We start from the raw sequence: 24,120 nt of genomic DNA, 5'->3' as shown, positions 1-24,120 counted from the left end.
CCCTCCAGTAAGTCGTCTGATCTGCTGCATGGGCAACTGCTGCCATTCTCGATGAAGAGCTGCCTCTAATTGTGCCAGAGTCTGTACAGGTGGGGTCAGTGCCTGTACTCAACACCCCAAGATGTCCCAAACATGCTCTAGCAGGTTTAGGTCAGGACTCATGGCCGGCCAGGGCAGGGTCGTCACAGCTTCAGTTTGGAGTAAAACTGTTACTGCTCGGGAACGATGTAGCCTAGCTTTGTCATCCATGTACAAGAGGTCTGGTGGTGAGTGGATGGTTGTCAAAATGCGGCACAACAATTGGTTGCAGGACGTTACGAATGTACCGATCATCATTGAGGTTGCCTTGGATTGTAACAAGATCCAGCTTACAATCATGTGATAGGCAACCCCAAACCATTACTGACCCTCCACCATACAAGGTCATAGGTCGTATGTTCCTGGGTGTGTAGGCAGCATTTTTATGTCTCCAAACTCTCAATTGGCCATCTGTGACATGGTGCAGGAACCGGCTTTCGTCGGACCAATGGACTCTTCGCCAGGACCTCTGATTCCAACCTATCTGGGCCAAACACCACATTAAACGGCGTCTCATGATGATCAGCAAGAAAGGGACGCTTGATGACCCTTCTTGCCTTCAATCCCACAAATTTCAGATGATTCCTCACTGTTCTGGCTGACATCCGTCTATTGGGTAACCATTGGCTCTTCAGAACACGAGACGTAGCAAAGGGTTGACGACGTACGAGCCGAAGCAGGGCCCTGCCCTCGCGCTGTGATGTCAGGTGCGGTCTCCCTGACCGTGGGAGATCCTTTACAGCATTGGTACGCCCGTGTTTTTGTATCGATCTGCCGATTATGGTGTAATGATACCCCAATTGATGTCCTATACTTTTGAATGTCATGCCGGTCGCATGCATACCAATAATACGCCATCTTTGGGCCTCTGATAACCGTTGACGTGGCATATTCAACGATTAAACTTCAACAATGAAAGACAGTGATGTTAAATGGCAACAATTGCAGTGTATTGATACTGCATTTTGAGCAAAGCATGGGTGGCATGATGGACGTGCATGTCATCCTGTTGTGGGATGTCGCAGTTGTCATTGTACTCTATTATTTCGATGGAACACCATTCATGACATACTCATCACGTAATTTGCAGTTTTTACGAGTGGGGCTATTTCAGTACTAATTACATCTAGGGGTGCTTAACTTTTTTCTTTGTGTATATAAATATAAATATAAATATACATATATAGACATATACATATACATATACATATACATATACATATAGATAACAGATAGATACATATACAGTCGAACCTGGTCTAACGGTCACCTGTACATAATGGTCGCCTGCCTATAACGGCCACTATAAATCCCCCCAATGCATTTCCTTCCTTATTTGACCTGTACATAACGGTCACCTGCATTTCCTTCCTTATTTGACCTGTACATAACGGTCACCTGTCCATAACGGCCAGCGGTCACTATTTTTCACCCATAATCACAGGTTGAACCTGCTATAACAGTCACAAGATGATCGTCGTGAAGACATTTTTTTGTTTATTTTTTGACCCTGGTTATGTCTTTACTTTTTTAATCATCTTAAAAATTATAAATTAAATGTGTTTATATGGCCATGTCTGTATGTAAAAGTAAAGTTCCATTGTAATTTACTGATCGTAATTGAAAAACAAACGGACACTCAATAACTTCCGTGACACGCAGTTATTGGTGGTGTAATTCGATTGGTTCTCAGCATCCTCACTGAAGAGTAGACGACTTCCCATTGGCTGTACATAATGTAATCTCCATGTATGGTCACTCTATTGAGTCTCCAGAAACAAAACAAATGAGGTGTTATGTTGGGTATCCGATTGTTTCTAGCCAGACATGATTGGTAAATAAACATGAATTTCTGAAGGCGGCAGTCATTAAAGATGTCCCGTGTTAGGATTATTTCATGACTCATGATCTTATTCAGCTGTAATCAACGGTCATCCCCCACTGAAGGATTAGCGGCGACATGAAACAAACAAATGAGTTAAACATTCCACATGGGTAATAACCTTCAATTAAACAAAATATCTTCTGACATGGACAGTCTCATGTAATAAAAAAATCTTATTGATAACACATGTATGTCTTCTATGTATGTCTTCTTTTTTTATGACCGTTATATGCAGGTTCTAATTTTGAACCTGTATATAAGGGTCACCTGTCTATAACAGCCACTTCTGTCAGGTCCCTTGGGTGACCGTTATATGCAGGTTTGACTGTATATATACATACACACACACATATACACATGGGCACAAAGTGCCATCTGTGACAAAAAATTGTCAAGAGTAACACTTCCACATGACATATGGCAGCTGAAAGTATAATTTCGGATGATTGTGTGGCAATGAGGCACAATACAAAGATTTTGGTGGGTCCTGGTATTTTTGTGACAACTTCTCTTCACATCTGTTACAAAATAAATGAATATATTGAATTTTGAAGATGTCAAACAAGTCCTGAAAAAGCTGATCCCTACCCGCAAGAAAATTGGTAAAAATATCAATCTTGAGATTTTGTCATTTTTTTAACAAGAAAGTGATGCTTTTTTCCAAAGGCAACCTCATTGTTTTAAAAATACTAATATCTCTTCTGCAAACCAATGTGCATTAACATTTGTATATACATTTGTGGATGTTTATGGCACCAATAATGTCAGCTACCATCAAATGTCAGTAGTGCAACGTGCATCCTTTGTTTAGGTATTTTTTGTCTATTGTGTTGTCTGATCTTTTAAGTGTTTCTCTATTTCACTGAAGTGTGGTAGCCCATGATGGAGGGTCATCATCAAAAAAATGTGGCACCAGAATAAACCAATCAGTTAATAGTGCATGTGCAAGAAACTGCAGGTGATGAGAGGTCTAGATTGTGGCATACAAAGTTTCTAGGGAGGTTCAAGCCATGCTTCCATCGATGTACTGGCCTGGCACAGAAACAGGCATTAATTACATATTATATATGTACACAATTTCAGTCTATGAATACTTACAACAACACTATGAAATTGACAATCCCCCAAAACAGATCTGGAATGAATGATAAACGCCATGGTGATCTGGAATCCAAAATATGACCTAAAAAAAGAAAAGCAAAAATGAATCTAACTGATAAAATATATCAGTAAAATACTCATAATTAAAAACAAAAAATGAGACATTTCCCTGTTTCCTAAATGTGAAGTTTCATGAAAATTGGATGAGAAATGCAGTTGGTAGAGCTGTTATTGTGAGGGCTTTATCTTGTCATCAATCTCGCCATTATGTACCACTTGATATGAAAAGTAATTCGTAGTAATAGTTGCCACATAGCAATGGATGAGTGCCATGAACTGATTTATAGGCCTTTTATTGGTAAATAGGCCTATGTTAAAAACGGATGGGGAGAGAAATCTTTTTTTTTTTGTAAAATAATCTTTCCTGAATTCTGTAACTGAAAAACAAATTGAATCAAGGAAAAAATTTATTTTTTAAATAACAGTCACAATTTGAGCAATTTTATATTGTTATAGATTATATATCAATTAATCACACCAAAAAAAAATAAAAAATAACCAAGCAAACTAGAGGGATAGTTGCCCATCTCAACCACCCACCCCCACTCAAACCCACCTTGTCTCGTACGTTATGGCGTGCGTGCATGTGTGTATTTGTGTGTGGTAATATTATATGCTTGCATGTGTGGGAGTGTTTGAAAGAAAGTTATTTACATACATAGCTAGATATCTTTAAAATTACAATTGACGAAAGTAACAGTATGAGGATTTTTCACTCCAGCCAGTGTACCATGACTGGTACATCAAAGGCCGTGGTATGTGCTATCCTGTCTGTGGGATGGTGCATATAAAAGAACCATTGCTGCTAATCGAAAAGAGTAGCCCATGAATAAATAAAACATATATTTCTTTCTTTTTATTAGGCCTAATACAATTTTGGTATGATACTAAATTACATTTTTTTAAAATAATAATAAACAAACATTCTGACTATATTTCACTCTGTATGACAGTGGAAATCATTATCAGCCAGCAGGATCGAGGAGTGATTTGTCTGTTTCACACATGGAAGACACAAGAAGAACATAGTAATATTATCCCAGATTAAGGCGTCCCCATCAGAAACACAAGAATGTTGAAACTGTTATTAAAATACACTTATAGTCTGTGAGCAAGATATTTGTAGACCGACAAATTCATCAAAATATAAGCCTCAGGCTTGATCATTCAAAAGGTAGATGAAAATATTTTCTATAGTGCCTATTCGTTTTGGTATGAATTCTTTTCATTTTTAATGTGTATTACGTTTTCATCGTTTATACGTCAACATAAAAATAAAGATGGGCGAAATTATTTGTATTTTATTATTGTTTTTAATTTAATGAAAAAACATCTCTCCATCTTTTAAAAACTTCACCCTCTCAAAAAGTGAGAGAGAAGCGACATCGCCCTATAATTTGAACATCGCGTGAGGCCTGTTATATGTAGATTATATAAACAGGACATTTTCCTTAGTGATACAATTTGATATGGTGACCAGATGATTTCTCAACAAAAATAAATAAATCTTTTTTTAAACATACACTAGAAATAATCAGTAGCTATTATTCAATACCCTCATGAAAAAGACAAAGGAATCCAAAACACACAATATCTTAGGTTTATTACATTTTTACATGCTTTCGTATATTCATGTATATACAATATAGGATTCAACAAAATTCCCTGATATTTTTCCACGATTCCGTTACACCCAAATAAAATTCCCTGTATTTTCCCTGAATCAGACCAAATTTTCAAATTCCCTGAATTTTCCCTGCAGGAAATTTTTAAAAGACATTTTTCTTGTTTTCCCTGTCCAGTGGGTACCTTTGGTTATGCTTCAAATTCCATTAGGTTTGTTTTCTCATGCACAGTTTGCACAAATCAACATCTGATTTGTTGTTATCTGCTTGTTGTTCATCTGTAAAGTTTTCCTTCAGTTTGGGAACATTTTATTAACAATAAAGTTCAGACAAGAAAATATCTAAATACAAAACTTATTCCTTAAAATTACAGATAGCTTTAGAAATTGAGTTAAAATGGAGGAAGATAAAAGATAAAGACAAAAACTTTATTGCATATATAGACATTCCACATACGGTATTGGATGCAAAACACATGCACAAACAAGACACAAACAAACATCATACTATTCTAATAACTAAATAAAGACTAATTATGGGCAATACATGTATAATCATGAACAAATTTGTATACCGCACCAGCACAGGCTGGATTTTGGTTTTGCATAATAAATATAAATGTTTCTTGCTATTCATACTGTAAATACAGTAGGTAATTATCTAAAGTTAGATATGCATATAATTTGACACATTGATTATTATATTTTTTACATATTGTGGTATGATGGTATTCATCTTCAATTACATTGCAGTGGTGACATAAACGTTCTTCCACTAGAGTAAAGGGTTTTGTATGGCAGCCAGTCTCTATTTTCAACTTGTGGTCACCGAGACGTAATTTAGTAAAAGCTTTAGTGTTCTGGATGTATACAGTGTAATAAATATGGCTCTATATAGTTGAATATTGTTTATATAATTAGTACATTCACATCTTATTACTGGATTTATCTCTTTTGGCTGAAGCTGTAAGATTTTCTTTTAAAATATTGTGATAGTTAGTTTAATTATATTTATAAGATGGATGGGATAATTGACAGTGCTTCATTTTTTTTATTCAACTCACCAATGTAATAATATAGTTTGTGAAGCCAACCAATATTTTTCTTTTCAAGGATTGTGCATTCAGAGAAAGCATGTTGTAAAATGCTGTCCGTAGTTTGCATATGGGAGTAAAAATGTAACATTCTTTTTACCACAGCTCAGCTCTAGAGGCCAAATTATGGGTATGACTTAACCTGTAGTGTTGATTTACAGAATTTTTAAAGCACTCTCTCTGGCAGGAAAGTTTCCAAAGATTTTAATGATATGAACTGGGCCCCCCCAAACCTCACTAGCATATAAAAGGACAGGCTCAACAAGAGAATTAAATAACTGACATGAAATGTATACTGGAAGGTTAGTATTTGAGAATTCTTTCTGCATTTTGTAAAAACATCCTGTAATTATTCCTTCAATTTTATGCTGGATGTGGTCTTCCATACATTCCCATTTCTTACATTCATATGGGACGGATTTCGATGCTGTTAAAAAAAAATATATAAATATTCACTTCCTGGTGGGAATTTTACATTTGTTAACAAAGGTAAGTAATTAAAATTAAAATGATGTCATTAAATTTATTAGGTTGTTGGACTGAACATGCGCAGTAGCATTTTCCTGTTAATGGGACAGAACTCGATAGATCCAGGATACTATAAATGTATGTATTGAGTCTATAAATGATAAAACTGCATTTCCATTTCAAAAGGAGCTCATAAGAGTCAGAATGTCACGAAAAGACAAGATGATATTCAAAATATTTGTATACATAGGAAAATGTATACATGACCACCATTTTCCACTGTGCACACTATATTAAATGACGTGTAATAGTAAACAAACCTAAATAAACAACAGTTTTACGCTGCTGTCATTGTCGGTCTTGTCTGCTTTGCAGATTCACTGCACAAGAGTTTTGGTGACTTCACACAAAGTCACTTGATAAACAATAGCCCAGTTTACAGGAGTAGCTGAAGAATGTCAACATTCAACTACGACATGCATTTAAACTCTTCACAACAGAAAATGGCATGAATATTAATATTTTTTGGTTGATTTTGACAATAAAGTGTACACGGTAAAACTTTATTTCATCAAATTGATTGTACATTACAGTGCGTGTGCGCAGAAACTATTTCTCGTTAATAGGCTCGTTCACGGTTACTGGAAGGACTTTCCTTTGGCACGGTCACTAACCCTAACCCTAAACCTAACTGTATTTATTATAAGTATTTATAATGTTCTTTACATGTGACTGTGCCAAAGGAAAGTCCTACCCAGTTACTCAAGGATATACCCTGGAGTCTGGACTCAATTTATTGGTTACACCTTGGACAAGTTATATATTTCTAAGTCGACTTTTACTTTTCTTCTTACATCACATCAAACTCAATTTTTATTTTTTTTAAATGTTCATGGACTGATGGAGCACAAGTAACTCCAAACAGAAACCCCTAATACAAATACTATAGTTACATATATATCGTCCGTTGCCCTGTTTTGGTGAGGTTCCTGTTTGGGTGGTTGCGTCGTTTGTGCGCAACAGGATGATATGTATCTAAAAGCTTACCACCCTGTGCAGTGCCGGCTCTACACAAGACGGTTCTGCACAGGATGGTCTGTGGTAGGCTAAGGTCATGTGACGTGTATGGGTCATTGCAGCCAGCACTACATGGGACGGCGCTACCCAGTACGATTCATTATGTGTGCTACTGGTTGTGTTATGTCAGTTTATATTAGTATTTTACTGTCACTATAGACCTACAGATATAACAATATTATCATACATTTCAATGAGCTATCAGACATTGCTAACTTTAGACAATATAAACGTTTGTCTACCGTATATACTTTCACATATACACACGTCATTTTTGTATATATATGAGAGAGACACAGAGATAGAGAGAGAGAAAGTTAGAGAGAGAGAGAGAGAGAGAGAGAGAGAGAGAGAGAGAGAGAGAGAGAGAGAGAGAGAGAGAGACACACAGATAGTTCTGCAATGTACATGGACCATTAACAGCCCCCACCCTCTAGTTAAAACTGTGCTTTTCTGTAATGAATTCAGTAGACGTGTACACTGTTACCTACACCACTTCTGGTACTCACACTGTGTATAATGACCTACAACCACCCACTCACCCCTCTGGGAGCACTTGGGCTACTTTATTGATGATCACCGTTAATTAAATTAAACAGTGAAACAACCATGGAGATAAATATCAATTTATTTATGTACATGATTCTATACAGAAACAATATCCATCAAACGCAATACATACCGAATAGGCAGGAATGTTCTAATTACTACATATATGTACATTGTCCTGTCACTTGTGTTATGGAAGGAAATGTTTTATATAACGACACACTCAACACTTTTAATTATGGTTATATGGCGTCATATATGTGGTTAAGGACAACAGAAATACTGAAACTGATACTTTTCTTATCCATAACAAATACCTTTATATTTATACCTATATATTTATATCTATATCTTGTTAATCCCTTACTACATGTGTAAAATTTTATTTTTATGTGGCATCATGCTACTGCTTGTGACAACACAAAATAATGAAAGTGAAATATATAAAAGAGTAACACAGCCTTGGCTTGACATTACCTTTTAAACCTTTTATAGAGAACACGTTTTGAGATCGATAATATATGCTTAGAAATGGCCAAAATTGCTTTGATTGGAAGCAGCTACATAAGACTGGAGCAGTTTTGTTCAGGATATCTGAGGATCACAAGTGAGTTCCGTTTCTTACGACGTGGAGGACTAAGAACGAATAACATCCCTAATGGAATGATGGAGGATGTTAAGCAATTTCAGCCTGTTATTGTACAGTTAGGGGAAAATGACATTTCTGGGAGCAGTTCACCAAAAGATATCTTCAATAAACTGTGTGCAGTAGAACAATCATTCAAACGTCTCGGAGTTGAAGCAGTATATTTCATAGAGATTAGCAGATAAGGAAACTTTGAGAAATCGCCCGGGCTTACCTCATGAGCGTATTGTAAGCAGAGAAATTCTATCAACACACACCTCAGGAAGAAGTTTGTAAAACGTGTGATTGGTCTGAACATCCAATACCCGGCCGAATTCCACAAAGATGGGGTTCATTTCAACAAGAAAGGAACCAGAAAGTACTTTTTTAAATTACGGAGAGTGTTTGCGGGTTTCTGATTGACACGAGTGACTTGAAATCACATATCAGTTTGTTTTAACAGTAAAGTCATATTTTAAATATCAGAATGTGTTTTGTTGCATTTTTCTTAGTGTATCTAATTGGGAAAAGTAAAACCAAAAAAATGTGGGTAGCAAAGTTGAGGTTTTATGCTGTTACATGTACATTGTATATCCATAAAGTGGGAATTTAAAATAGGGGAGATTTGAGGGGGGAATTGAAGGCAGGTGCCATCCTGTGTACCCATGCACGCATTTTTACACAGTGTCAACACGAACGCATTGAGTATTATACAAAATATATATTTATTTTCTTTATTATTACTGACATTATTATGACATATCCATCACCTTGGGTAAATAAGCTTTAAAATATTTTAAGTAAAAAATATGGGTCAAAATCTCCAATTCGTTAGCACAGACTTTTTTTCAAACTATTCTCAGCAGTGCACAGTAAATTAATGCCAAGGTCAAGGTCATTATGAACTCCCATGCCTGAGTGTAACCTAATTAAGCAATTATGACGTCAAATAACAGTAAATGGCACACTATATAAAATAATGATAATATAGTGAATATATGCTATAGGTTCTAATAGACCAAATCAATTCCTATTGCCGATAATGTTAACGTTTACTAATAAAACTGATATAAGCAGCATTTCAACACACCCAGTAAGTACAGCAATAGAAAGTGTGGCACCTCACATCTAATCTACCTGCAAGAAAATGGGGGGTCACGTATCATTTAAGAGATTTAATTAATGTTTTTAATAGCAACCGTCATTTTTGCTGAAAATTGCACTTCCATTTTTGGGGGTACCCCGCATTAGTTTCAACCTCTGGTATATATACTGCATAACAACTGTATGACAAATAAAAGTGTATTTATTTATTGTCAATGAATAATAGTATTTGCACAAATAATCAATGTCACATATTACTACCAATCACACCCACAGCTGCTTTTACTCCGTAAATATTTGACGGTGCACGTCGAACTCTGACACGGAACTCTCTTCTTTGGTACTATGCAACCTCTAGGAGAACAGCCACTCCAGAGGAAATCATTTGCTGGGAATTTCACCCCTCTTTTATCACTACAAAGTTTATTCCATCCCTCTTGCATCACAAAGAGGGACTGCCACTCCCAGACTAGTTCACTAAAGCTCGCGCAGTTCTACATTCAGTCTGTTTTTACTGCATTATCTTTTACCCTGTATCGAAAATATTTAATATAATGGTACTTTGTAAAGAAACATGTTTATTTACACTGGATGTTTTGTTTTTTTTGAGTTAGTATGGGTTTAAATCTTAACATATTTTTATATAAATTTTTACTTTATTTATTATGAAGTTAAACGTCAATTCATCGATTTTCTTTGACGCAAACGGTTATTATTAAACAGAAAACACTAGTTTTAATTTTACCTGTGCAGTTAAATTCCAATATGATGAATATATGGAGGGCTAGTTGAATTTGAGAATGGCCAGTAAGATTTTTCTTCAACTGGTCCTGCTGGCGACCTTGGTTTTCATGTTAATTTTCAACCCTGGTTTGAGGATACCTTAGTTACGATATTGTAATGGAAACTTTCGCCTAAGTCAGCGCTATGTTATCATATCTAGAGATACCTGTGTGACGGAGGCTGTAATTTGTGTAAATGTCAAATGCGTTGAAATGGGAATAAGCAAAAAGCCCAATACTTTCTTTGAAACATTAAAGGTAGACTAAACTCCAACAAGAGCCTTGTGTGTTGGAAAGATGCATACCCGGACCACCAAGACATACTGACACTTTAACAAATGAAAATCCCGTAATTTTAGAATTAATTAAAAAACGTGATTATTCCTGCTAACTGGGGGCAGCCATTTTATTTTGTTTTTGTGACGTCCGGTGGTATAGCTTGGGGCGAAGTGACGTCAGCTCAGGTCCAACTTCTCTATTATGCACAGTGTAAACAAATGCTCTAATTTACGACAAGGAGCTTCGCTTTCATCAACCTGACTTGTAAAACAACATAAATGACTTGATAGTAGGCCCCTATTTTTTTCGTGTGTACGAAATTATTTGAAGACAAAAACCAGTTTGGGCTTTTTACAAATATTAAGATGACACGAAACACATTGAATATACAGACACTGATATTCTAAACAAGAAAATGTATTTTATTTGTAAGTTTAATCCTAGAAATATTTTATTAGTCAGAAACATCTTACAATGCAGCAAACTCAGGAATGTCCCTTTAAAACATTTAATGTTATACACCATAAGATAAACTCAAGATAAAAAAACAAAAAACAGATATAAATCGTAGCTCTGAATGATAAACAATATTATTATTATGTCAATAAGTTGAATAACAGCAATGAATGTCTTACCACTTGACACGTAAACCATGACTTGCTTTTCTCTCAAAATGAAAGTTAAACTGGTGTGAGTCCACTAGACTGGTTTATGCCTTCACGGTGAACCAAATAGCCACGTTGAGAAAACTATAGGTTGCATAGTACCAAAGAAGAGAGTACCGTGTCAAGGTTCGACGTGCACCGTGTCAAGGTTCGACGTGCACCGTCAAATATTTACGGAGTAAAAGCAGCTGTGGGTGTGATTGGTAGTAATATGTGACATTGATTATTTGTGCTAATACTATTATCCATTGACAATAAATAAATACACTTTTATTTGTCATACAGTTGGTATGCAGTATATACCAGAGGTTGAAACTAATGCGGGGTACCCCCAAAAATGTAAGTGCAATTTTCAGCAAAATGAATGAATGAATGCATGTTTAACGACACCCCAGCACGAAAAATACATCGGCTATTGGGTGTCAAACTATGGTAATGCAAATAAATAAAGTGATGATCAACATCAATATAAAAATTCAAGACAAACAAAAACAGTGTAAAGAACTGTGCAAAAACACAAATATCACAGAATTTTACTCAAAACTTCAATTTTGTGCTGTATTGGCCATTCTCAAAGAGAATGTTACACCTTTTCAGCAAAAATGACGGTTGCTATTAAAAACATAAATTAAATCTCTTAAATGATACGTGACCCCCCATTTTCTTGCAGCTAGATTAGATGCGAGGTGCCACACTTTCTATTGCTGTACTTCCTGGGTGTGTTGAAACGCTGCTTATATCAGTTTTATTAGTAAACGTTAACATTATCGGAAATAGGAATTGATTTGGTCTAATGGAACCTGGAAATGGTATCCCGTGACTATCCTGCTCTTTGTGCGAGGACACGTTTCGCCCGAGTTGATTCTAACAGCCAATTACGCTAGCAGCCACTTTCAGCAAACACATATGGCGACGTTCTAAACACCGGACTCGTACGCCTGTCGATTCGTTACATGTATTTTCCACACTTTTAAACTCACTTTAATGCCATTCACTATAACTTAAAGAGACATACTCTAGTTTTTAAACACTAAGGCATATTTTTCACTATTAGAGCCGTTTATGATCACTGAAATAAAACATTACTTATATTTTATTGTTTAGATTATCCATTTTCGTACAACCGAAGTGTTTCTGGTCATCTTGGTGTTTCTAACACCACAAAATGCATTTTTCATATTTTTAAAAACGCACGTGTGTCTGAGAAGTAATGATTATTCTCGGAACCGAACATACGGGTACTTCGACCCCTGGCCGCCATTGTTTATCACGTGACGCGGTGAAACTTCTCCTTAGTTACGTATGGTTTGATAGTGAAATGAGGCAACTTTGGTCGATCATTTACAACAGTTAACGGTCACGATGCCTAACACATGTTGTGCAGTTGGCTGCATAAACCATAACATGATGTTAAAAAAAATATCGTTTTACAAATTTCCAAAAGAAGAGACTAGGCGCCGCTTGTGGGTAGGGTCATTAAACGACAAACCTGATGGAATTCCATGGCTTCCCTCACAGAATGTGACTACGTTGACTTTAATGTTGTTGCTTGTGGACACCAACAGAGATTAATTTAGGAACAAAATGGTTAAAGCATGTGCAGTGATAAAAATCCCACATTATACTGTAAATAAAATACACAATTCCATCGTCTTCCATGACCCCCCCCCCCCCCCCTCCAACAACACGATGCACCCAGTTCTTGAATAAAGAGTATATTCCTTTATCATTAAATTTGTGTGGTCTTTATTTTTCATTTAATCTTAGTTGCTTGGATATATCTATACTTGTATTTATTTTGCCATACCACAGCTACTACATCTTATTTATTTATTTTTTAATTTTAAAATAAAAGTTTATACTGCTAAATTACACACATATAATAATTATAATATAGGCCTAAATTCTTGTTTAAACTTTATTTTTATTTTTTTTTGCAAATGTGTCTGTAGCAGGCCTGCAGTAAGAAAATATAGGTCGTTCCCCCCCCCCCCCCCCCCCCCCCCACTTCTCCGTGTTTAGTATTTACTTTGGTGCAGAGGATAAATAATGTGTGTGTGCCTTTGTTTCAGTATATATATATATGCCAAATTTCTAGGGAAATCACTAATGTGTGTGTGTGTGTATATATATATCTATATATGTATAATATATGTATACATATACATACATACATACAATATATATATATATATATATATATATATATATATATATATATATATATATATATATATATATACCTACATACATACATACATATATATACACACACACACACACGTGATTTCCCTAGAAATTTGTCAAGGCATGGTAGACCAAACACTTTTGGGACATTTTCACCATTTTCGAAGCACTTTTTTTCATTAAAAATACACAAAAATTAATTGAAATAAACATTAATGTAATTTTATGTGCTTGTTTTAATAAATGAATGGCAAAAGATGTAAAAGGCATATTTTATTAATTAATAATACCTTTTTGGGTGTTTTATAAAGGCAATTTTAGAATTAATTAGTGAAAAAGGCTTATTTAATCTCAGGGCAGCATGGTGCTGATTAAGGCAAGATGGTGCTAGACTATTGAGGCATGGTGCTGCACCTTGCTAAAACAAGCTAGGGAAAACACTACACATACATGTACATAAATCTAAAAATACATTAAAAATCTATTCTATTGTGGATCAATGTAATTTGGTGGTTGTGGTACATTTGTAAATTTTACTTGTTCAAGTTAGAGGACTTACCTTTTTACATATATATGTAGTTTCATGGTATTCTACAGTTCAGTGTGTGTTTGTGTGTGTAATCTGCTTAGAAATTACCTGCAATAAAATGAATGGTCAACTGCCATATCTGATATTTGTTTTCCATTTTGAAAACACTGTTTGACATGGAGAATATAGCATTTAACTATCTCATTCATATATTTTCTTTGAATATGCTACATAAGTGCATCTACATGAGGTAATTTAACCCGGGTTAAAAGCAACTTAGGTTAAATATGTGTAGTCCAGTAGAAGGCATACCGATATAGATCAGTTTATTAACAACCATATTTGCCTCCTTTCTCCAGCTGTATACTATTAAAAATTAGTTTTGTAGATATTACTTAAATTGAACTGCAATAACAATTCCAATACAGCACAAGACTAAACAAGAAAATATCTGCAATATCCATTGTGACTAGATATAAAACAACACCAATATTATACATATATATATTAACCATTATTTACTCAGGTAAGTTTTTGTTTTATTACTAAATATACCAGGTTAAACCCTATTATTAAAACATTTGCATGTTTGTTCGACGAGGTAACACTCACGTTTTATTAGGTTGTAGACCTTGACATGAAAATAACTGAGGGAACTGATTATTTGCTCCCTAATGTAGTTTATGGGGGGCAATTTAAAATATTACCATATTGATACTACATGTATATAAATTCACATGCCAAAGGAAACTATATATTATTCTCCTTGAAACTAATCTCAGGTGTGATGGGTAAGTAGAGAGAGATATTGCTCCCCCTAGATGTCAAGGTCGGAGGATGGCTATATTTTATTATTGCTATTTTTTGTTGCCTGCATTCAACCGGTAAGGAAGGGCAACATCATGTGGTAATTTTGCAATCTGTAAAAACAAAAGCATTTCATTATTTCAAGAAACTGTATTTTGTTTTAAGAATAAAAGAATGTATACTGTTGCCAATACATCTATATAATAAGATATGACAATAATACTATTGTAATTTTGAACTTGTAAAGTAACAACTTTGCCATTGTTTAATTATTACATATTATTTGGAAATAAAATAATTATTAAATCATAAAAATAATTAACTTAATCATGCATACAAATTTTATTATAAATACAAATTATATATTTTGTAGCCCACATCATAATTATTATATTAATAATTATCTTATCATTTCAAAATTGTTAAAATTTATAATTAATATTACCTGAAAATTGCATCAACAAAAATTATATTCTGCCCAACCTGCCCTGTCCCCTCGACATTCAAAGTACACGGGAAACACATCGGTACTAAATATAGATTATACTAATTCAGATTCCCATTGTTCGTTTCTCTTATATGGCTACCCAAGCTGTTATAATACACATAAGACGTATTGCAACTATGTGTTAGCTACAGAAAATAAATGACAGTATGTAAGTCATGTAAAAAGTTAATATGATAACTTTATTCTATGTAAACCAGCAATCACTAAGGCTTTGCTTCACCCCCAAAGACCCGGATGATCGGTAACTAGGCCGTGTGACGTCACACCGGTTCCGAGAATTGAATCTTGTTTTAGTCTATTTTTAAGAGTATTTCAACGTCACAGACTCTATTGTATCCAAATTTGTTACAGGTTTGTAAATTAACCAAACTTAGTGTCCATTTTTACAACTAGGGTTTAGGTGAAAAATCTGCCTTAGTGTTTAAAAACTAGGGTCTGTCCCTTTAAGACTGTTTAGAGTTTTAAAGAGTATCTTTATATCTTCAAAAAACCCCACCCAAAACCCCCCACTACAACAAACACCCCCCTTTAAAGCTGCAATCTCAAAGTTTATATGTATTATGTAACCAATAAGTATTCTTCGTTTATTTTTGTTTTTCCTCGGGGTGTTTTTCTTGGGAGTTTTCGGGGGGGGGGGGGGGGGGGGGGGGGGGTGTGTTACAGTTGAACGCCATTCTTCGATAGCTTTTGGCTATACTCGTTATAAGTCGCCCACATAATGTATTTTTATCCATTTTAAAACCGAGGCGCGGGACGTAGCCCAGTGATACAGCATTCGCTCGATGCGCGATCGGTGTGGGATCGATCCCCGTCGGTGGGCCCATTGGGCTATTTCTCGTTCCAGCCAGTGCACCACGACTGGTATATCAAAGACCGTGGTATGTACTATCTTGTCTGTGGGATGGTGCATATAAAAGATTCCTTGCTGCTAATCGGAAAGAGTAGCCCATGAAGTGGCGACAGCAGGTTTCCTCTCTCAATATCTGTGTGGTCCTTAACCATATGTCTGACACCATATAACCGTAAATACAATGTGCTGAGTGCGTCGTTAAATAAAACATTTTCTTCCATTTTAAAAAACGATAGGCATATGCTGCTATTTCATAGTTTTCGTCTGCATTTGGCGAGTATCTTATGAAATATACCCCAAAACGTAGATTGAGCTTAAATTTAATGGCTTCCTAATTTAGATGCTTGCTCAATTTGTTGACCCTAGACTAATGTAATAAAACAAATATTTAGGGATCATAGAAGGCTTGTGACCCTTTATGTTTTTTTAATCAGCGCCTGGGCCAACAAACAGGGTGAAGTTTCTAATATCGCAATTTGTATACAAAATACACATATTTCTCAGCCACTCTATAGTTAGAATAAAGTAGCATTTTAAAAGTCTGTATGTCCTTTAGTAAGAAGGTACGTATGGATCCTGCTACATACCAAATTAGGCCACACCCCATAACGGCCTGCAAACATTGGGTGCAGTTTCTAATATGGCAATTTTTAGAAGATCATTTCTCCCTTATTTTCTATTTCTATGAAATACTCACGATAATAAACACTGGGTTAGACATTAGTTAGCCCATCCGTATAGCAAATATAACAACTTACTGAATTAATAAACAACCCTAAAACAGGGAGATCAGATCGGAATCCTTAAATATTATATAATATGTACAACATCAATTGTAAACAAAGAACTCTACTCACCTCGCCTGATGGTGATTGGGGAGCTTGTTCGATTTTAGCACCATGAAAATCCCCTACCAAGACCATAGGGGAGGGGAATCTGAAAACCACGTGAACAAGTTCAAGGGAGCGGAAACCCGCTTAACTACTACCCTTGGGGGATCAGGTCATCTGTCCCAACTGTTCCCTTGGTTTATGCCAAAACGTGCTGCAATACCACAAATACCATCTGAACTGAGTGACATGTCTCTGAGATAAAAATTCGAGAAGGTAGTCTCGGAGCGCCAAAATGCAGCTTTTAATATGCCAGCAACTGATAGAGCCAATGTAGTCGCTATAGCTCTCATTTTATGTGCTCTGGGGACTGATTGAATACAAGATAAATCCCCATTAGCTAATAAGCATTTGGATAAGGCTTTTACTATCTATCTGGACAAGGTGGAAGCTGCTATCTCTTTACCTTCCCGAGTGAAGGAAATAAAAACTCTTCGTTGAATAGTTCTGAGACTAATTGACTTCTTGAGGTACCATAACAAGGGCCTCACTGGGCACAGTTGTTTCTTGACATCTATACATACTAAAGGTTTGCTTAACGATGGAACCCTGATCAGAGGAAAGCTTTCCCCATGTCTCTGGTTCTTGACCATAAATTCCGGTAATGGGAGAAACGCGTTCTTTCCCAATGTAATGACTTTGAAATCTAAGGCATGAAGTTCACGTTACACTGTTGCCAAAACAAAAAGTAAAGCTGTTTTATACGACAAGTTGGTCAAGGTGCATTTCAGAGTCGGTTCAAAGGAAACACCTTTGAGGGCCTCTAGAACAATAAAAACATCCAGAGGGAAAGAAAGAAGTGTTTTATTTAACGACGCACTCAACACATTTTATTTACGGTTATATGGCATCAGACATATGGTTAAGGACCACACAGATATTGAGAGAGGAAACCTGCTGTCGCCACTTCATGGGCTACTCTTTCCGATTAGCAGCAAGGAATCTTTTATTTGCACTTCCCACAGGCAGGATAGCATAAACCATGGCCTTTGTTGAACCAGTTATGGATCACTGGTCGGTGCAAGTGGTTTGCACCTACCCATTGAGCCTTGCGGAGCACTCACTCAGGGTTTGTCGTCGGTATCTGGATTAAAAATCCCATGCCTCGACTGGGATCCGAATCCAGTACCTACCAGCCTGTAGACCGTGGCCTGCCACGACGCCACCAAGGCCGGTACATCCAGAGGGATGCGTAGAACGGAGATAGAACTTTAAGGACGATACTAGTTCTCTTAGTATAAGGTCATTAACAAGTCTGGGCCACTGCTCTGTCTAATAGCATGTGGTAATTCTGACACGTAGTCATCAGAGGGAATCTGGGTTATTTTTTTCTAATGCAGCAAGGGGTCTTTGATATATGCACTTTCCCAGACAGGAAGCCACATACCATCTTTTATATATGCACTTTCCCTCAGACAAGAAAGCACATTCCAGTGTGTGTGTGTGTGTGTGTGTGTGTGTGTGTTATTTTTAAAATTATTATCTTGATTTCGACTTATTATCTCAAGGAAGTGGGATCTAGATGTCGGTAGAGTGCTCACCCGAGGTTCTTTGGTTATAGGAATTAATCTCTTCAGTGGATCATTTTGTGAATGTTTTTTCCGTCCCAACCAGTGTCTTATGACTGGTATATCCAAGGCCCACCAAAGTGCAAGTAAAAGATCCCTTGCTGCTACTGAAAACATTATCTCGTGTTATTGATTGTGTCGAGCGCTCAACATTTTACTTCTCATCATCAAGTATGTCTATATTTTGTAAATCTCTTTTTGGCTGAGCGCAGACGGGGTTTAGCTCAGTCAGTTGAGTGCTCACCTTAGGTGCTTGCGTCACAGGATCGAACCACCTTGGTGGATCCAGTCAACTGACTGGGTTTTTCTTGTTCCAACCAGTGCACGACAAATGGTCAAATGCTGTATTTGTTTTTCTGTCTATGAGAGTGTGCATATAAAAGATCCCTTGCTACTAGTGGAAAACGTACCTTATGATCTCGAGCTCTCAGCTTACTATCTCAAGCGATCAATATATTATGTCAAGCGCCCAACAATATTAACTTTAGACAACATGCATGTATTTTTCTTTTGCAATTCTCTTTTTTTGGCTGTACAGTACTGATGCAGAAGTTGAGAGCTCAATATAATAAATTGAAACCTCAAGATAATAAGTTAATGACTAAGGATAATAACTTGAGCACTCAAGATAATAATCAAGCATCTGAGAGAGCAAATCGAACACTCGTGATAACAAGTCAAAAGTTTAACATAATAAGTTGAGCACTCAGGATAATCGGTCAAATGTTTGAGATAATAAGTCATGCAAGTGCTCAAGATAATAAATTGAGCATTTGAAATAATGCCGAGCGCTTGAGATAATCGGTAATGTGCTCAAGATAATAAGTTGAGCATTTGAAATAATGCCGAGCGCTTTGAGATACCGTAATCAGTAATGTGCTCAAGATAATAAGTTGAGCATTTGAAATAATGCCGAGCGCTTTGAGATACCGTAATCAGTAATGTGCTCAAGATAATAAGTTGAGCATTTGAAATAATGCCGAGCGCTTTGAGATACCGTAATCAGTAATGCGCTTAGTCGAAAGCTCGAGACAACAAGTCGAGTGTGCATTCATCATGCACAGAAAAAAACAGTCGATCGATGCTACTTGTAACTTTAAAGTACTTTGATGAAGTCAAATTACGAAAATGTAGATATGAAAATGCACGTTTCAGATAATGTTAAAGCGGCAGTATCCCGAATATTTTTTATTTAAGCATATAGAACAGAAAATCCAATTACGTTTGGTGCATATATGACGCCGCACTCCGTATTGGTTTCACTACGCTTGCTTATCCAGGTCAAAAACAAAGCTAGTATTTCGAAAGTGGGACAGTTTTGACGGGCTCCTACCGATCTTGGTTTTCAATGGCTTATCACAAGTGTGGAATTCCCCAACAAGAGATCACGTGAGATTTCGCAATTTTTGAACAAATTTAACTGTCTTGATTGAGGGGTTGTCTCACATCTCCAAAACATATTTATATCCATAAAAAAAAACCCAAAAAAAACCCCGCCTTTCCAGGGGTCGGTGGGTGGGGGATTTACCTTGAAATTTTGACAGTGGCCAGCTGTTGACATACGCGTTACGTAACGCTCTAGGGGTAGAGGAAGAGGGTACTGTGTTCGATTTACGTAAGATTTTTCAAGACTATATGTTATTTGTATTCATTAATTAGACCTAAAAAGGTGTTTTTTGAAAATGCGCGGTCAGTCTAGGATCAATCCCCATCGGCGGGTATGTAATATCCTGTCTGTGGGATGGTACATATAACGATCCCTTGCTAAAAATAAAATGTAGCGGGTTTCCAAGGTGCGTGTGCAGGGATTTCAGTGGGGTTGGGGTTATAGACTGTGTTGAGCGAAGTTTATATGGGGCCATGGTCCCCCAGAAAATACATTTCAAAGTTTTTGTAAGCTTGCGCAAGTAAGAATTTCGATCTCCAATAACCCTCCCCCTGCACATCTCGAGTGTTCTGGAAAAACCTTTAAGTCAGAAAAATCTGAATTTGAGATATTGACCGAAAACTACACCCTGCCAGGATTAAGCAGCCACTTATCAAAACAACTTGCTTTGTGATTATTTGTTCATCACTTCGGAAGAGTAAATTAGGGAAATAATGTTTTTGTTTTTATTTTGACAGTTCCATCGCAACTTGACTTACTAGGTTTTTCTAGCCTTGAATGAAAACAGTTATGGCACAGTTTATCAACAATAACCTAGCAAGTCAATAAAATTGGTTCCTTTATTCCACATATCTTGAAAAAATACAAACTGCCGATCTAACTGAACTCCATGGCAAATACAAAATATAAAATACACAACCAGTCATTTGAAACCCCCTCTCAATTATTACCAGTAGACCTTGGAAGAGGACCAAAATTTGCCAAAATTCACAAAATGTATCTTTTACCCCCAAAAGGCCAATTTGATCCCGGCTACATCAAAATGTTGATTACATCAGTCCAATTTTTCCATAATTATATAGGGTGGCACAATAAAAATAAATGTCCCAAAATCTAATGGATTAATCAATCATGGAAAGGTGCTCTGTGCACTTTGGCAGTTTCTAGTGCGAAGTCAGATATTTTCACTGAAGAGCTTTCCCTTTATAGTGCACTTTAGCAGTCTTGCAAAGTCAGAAGCTTTTACTTCAGCAGCCGTTTAGTCATTACACATAAGCCATTTTAGTTTTATTGGGCCACCCGTCAGGAAAAACCTAGTAAGGGTTGTCAAGGATTTTGGTGTAGTGTTGATTCGATGCCTGACGGGGTGGGGTGGGGTGTTACATAATTCCCACTGATGGCTACATCAGTCAAATGCCTCCACATGGTTGTGGTTAGCATCATTACTGGGCAGATCTAGCCAGAACCTCTTCTTTGCAGGGACAAAACATTCGGCTAATTTCAGGAGCTTCTGGGTTTTTTCGCTGTAGGGATGCCTCTCGGCTCCATTACTCCCAGAAACATCAGGATATCAAACTTTGGCTTTAATAATTAGACTTCTGCAAATTCATCAGCAAAATTCTGCTTGTAAAAGTGTGATCGACAACCCTTACAGAATTCAACCTCGGAAATGCTACCCAGTAGTGGCAACCGCACATTCTTGCTTTGGCGGGTCCTATGTCCATCTTGAAAAAAGTGGAAGTCGTTGTAGTGCATAACTACTGTTGAAGTGTGCTTGCTGGCCCTGGCACACAGATCAACAAAATCTTTCTGGGGCTTTCCTCATTGTGTTTCCTGCGTCATGATTGGCTAGTTCAACTTGCTAGGTTTTGCCAATACAAATAGTAAGGAATGTGTTGATGAAAAACCTAGTAAGTACCAGAACAATGCCCAACTTCAATTTGCTAGGTTTTGGCTGAATAAATGAATCAATACTCTGGACCTGCTAGGTTTTACCATTACAAAATTCATGAAACCACGGATGATTTTGTTATTCTTACATGTGTTATAACATGTCGTATACCCTCAGGATAATTCGGAATGTTTTCAAATTATTTTCAAATCACTAGCATGATTCTGCAAGTAAGGTTTTGATTGGTGGACATGAGCTCCAACTAGCTGCTGTTAGATCCACATGTAATAGTGGAGCTAATTTTAATTAGATTGTATGTCCCTGTACAATTTATTTTTTATTTATATATACAGAAAACTAAGTTTGTTGTCTTTAACGATACCTTATTAATAATATCATCCTGTCATAGCATTTTTTTTCCTCTAGTAATCAAGCTTTGATAGAGATTTTATTCAGGATTAGTGGGAAATGTCATTGGTGTTACCTATCCCTAGCACAACAATATACATAATATTCACTGTTAAAATATATAACAGAAGACATTCTACCTGAGGCAGATCCAGAGGGTTGGGGACCAGGGTGACGTGTCCCCCCCCCCCCCATTTTTTTTTCAAGTCCTCTCAAAATGTCCAAGTGCCCTTTTTGTTTCTATAAAAAATGTTTTACACGTAAGCATTTTTGATGCATGAAGTTAAGTTGTGCGTGTATGCATAAGCTTGCAGATGTGTGTCCGTGTTACTAAGTGTCAACCACATTATCTAACGCGAGTAATGAGCGCCTTAAAATTGAGTGACCAAAGTTGCATAATGATAGCCTGATAGTTTTTGCTTTGAAATTGTAGAGATTTTTAAAAATTACTAATGAACAATAGGCTCTGTTATTTTTATGTATATCTGCCCTACCTAGATAGCTGTCTCTAGAATAGTGCCCTTTACAGCTATAATTTACAAGTGCCCCTTTGTATCGTTTTTTATGTATAACTGACCTACCTAGACAGAGCCGTCCCTAGAATAGTGCCCTTTATTTTATTTTTTATTAAAGTCAAATTACAATGAAATATGAAATAGTCATACTTATACATGAAGCAAAGTTGATTTTTGGCTTTTTCCTGGGTCCCCCTCCCCGTTCTCCCGCCCCTGGTCAATGCTAAAATTCACGATTTTGTGATTGAGATCTAAGAGTAAGGGGTTTGAACTCTTCTAAATAATTTATTTTTTGGGGGGTTATAAAACTCCAAAAGAGGAAGTGATCACTGTCTAAAAATGTGTAATTTTGCTATCAAGATGCCAACGGCAAAAAAACCACCTTCTTGGGTTATAATACTATGCAAAATAATGCTTAAAATAGTTTTAAAATTAGTGTTTAAAAATGGCTAATTTTGCAATTCAGATGCCAAGAAAAGGAGTTTAAAGCCATCCAGTTTTTAAAATTTCCCCGGGGGTGCATGCCCCCATCCCCCATTCTTGTGTCATGCTTAACAAAGCCCTCCACACTTTAAAGAAATGCTCCGACGGGAATCAAAGTTCATATAATAATCTTTATTAATGCAGCTAGCGCTACAGAAAACCACATCTAGTCATTTAGTGTACACTTCCGTTCGTACACTGTGATATATGCACAGACGCATTCAATTTAACTGCAAATATTAAAACTTTTAAGATGCCTTTTTAACGAGCCAATGTGCCACTTTTTTTCCCCCCCCCCCCCCCAAAAATATGTACTGGATCCGCCCATGCATAACACTAACTAACTTAAATATTTTCCGTATTCAAAAGATGATGGGTGCCCACAAATGTTTAATTTTTGACCTCAGATTAACGCTTTCAGTCAAAAATGACATTTGCGGGATCAAATAGACAATAACACCCGCAAATCTAAAAACTCCATATGGTTATCTCCTAATTGGTGTTACTGTATATACTCTCAAATTAGCTCAACATCAATATATGTCGAGATCTCAACATAAGGCCCATTTTCCATTAAGGTAATCTGCGCGCGGAACCGTACTTTTTCATACCTACATTTTTGATATTTGACGTCATCAAAGTACTTTTAATAGTCTAGGCAGATTTTGGAGATTTGAGACTCATTAAGGTATTTTTGGGTAGACTA

General features: G+C 36.5%; 1 protein-coding gene across 1 annotated transcript in view; it reads right to left on the bottom strand.

Annotated features, from left to right (window-relative positions):
* LOC121368227 (selenoprotein K-like) overlaps positions 1-11,502 on the bottom strand; it is a 38,481-nt gene extending 26,979 nt beyond the window's left edge. Inside the window, exons 1-2 of the mRNA XM_041492864.1 lie at positions 11,362-11,502; positions 3,062-3,146 (exon numbers count right to left, since the gene is read on the bottom strand). Coding sequence (XP_041348798.1) covers positions 3,062-3,146; positions 11,362-11,380 — 104 coding nt within the window. The 5' untranslated portion in view covers positions 11,381-11,502. The remainder of the gene's footprint in view (positions 1-3,061; positions 3,147-11,361) is intronic.
* Between the last annotated feature and the right edge of the window lie 12,618 nt (positions 11,503-24,120).

This window comes from Gigantopelta aegis, chromosome 3 (assembly GCF_016097555.1).
Source record: "Gigantopelta aegis isolate Gae_Host chromosome 3, Gae_host_genome, whole genome shotgun sequence".
In the NCBI taxonomy this organism is placed as follows: Eukaryota; Metazoa; Mollusca; class Gastropoda; order Neomphalida; family Peltospiridae; genus Gigantopelta; species Gigantopelta aegis.
Note: the sequence above shows the minus strand (reverse complement) of the source record. Positions and strands in the feature narration are given on the sequence as shown.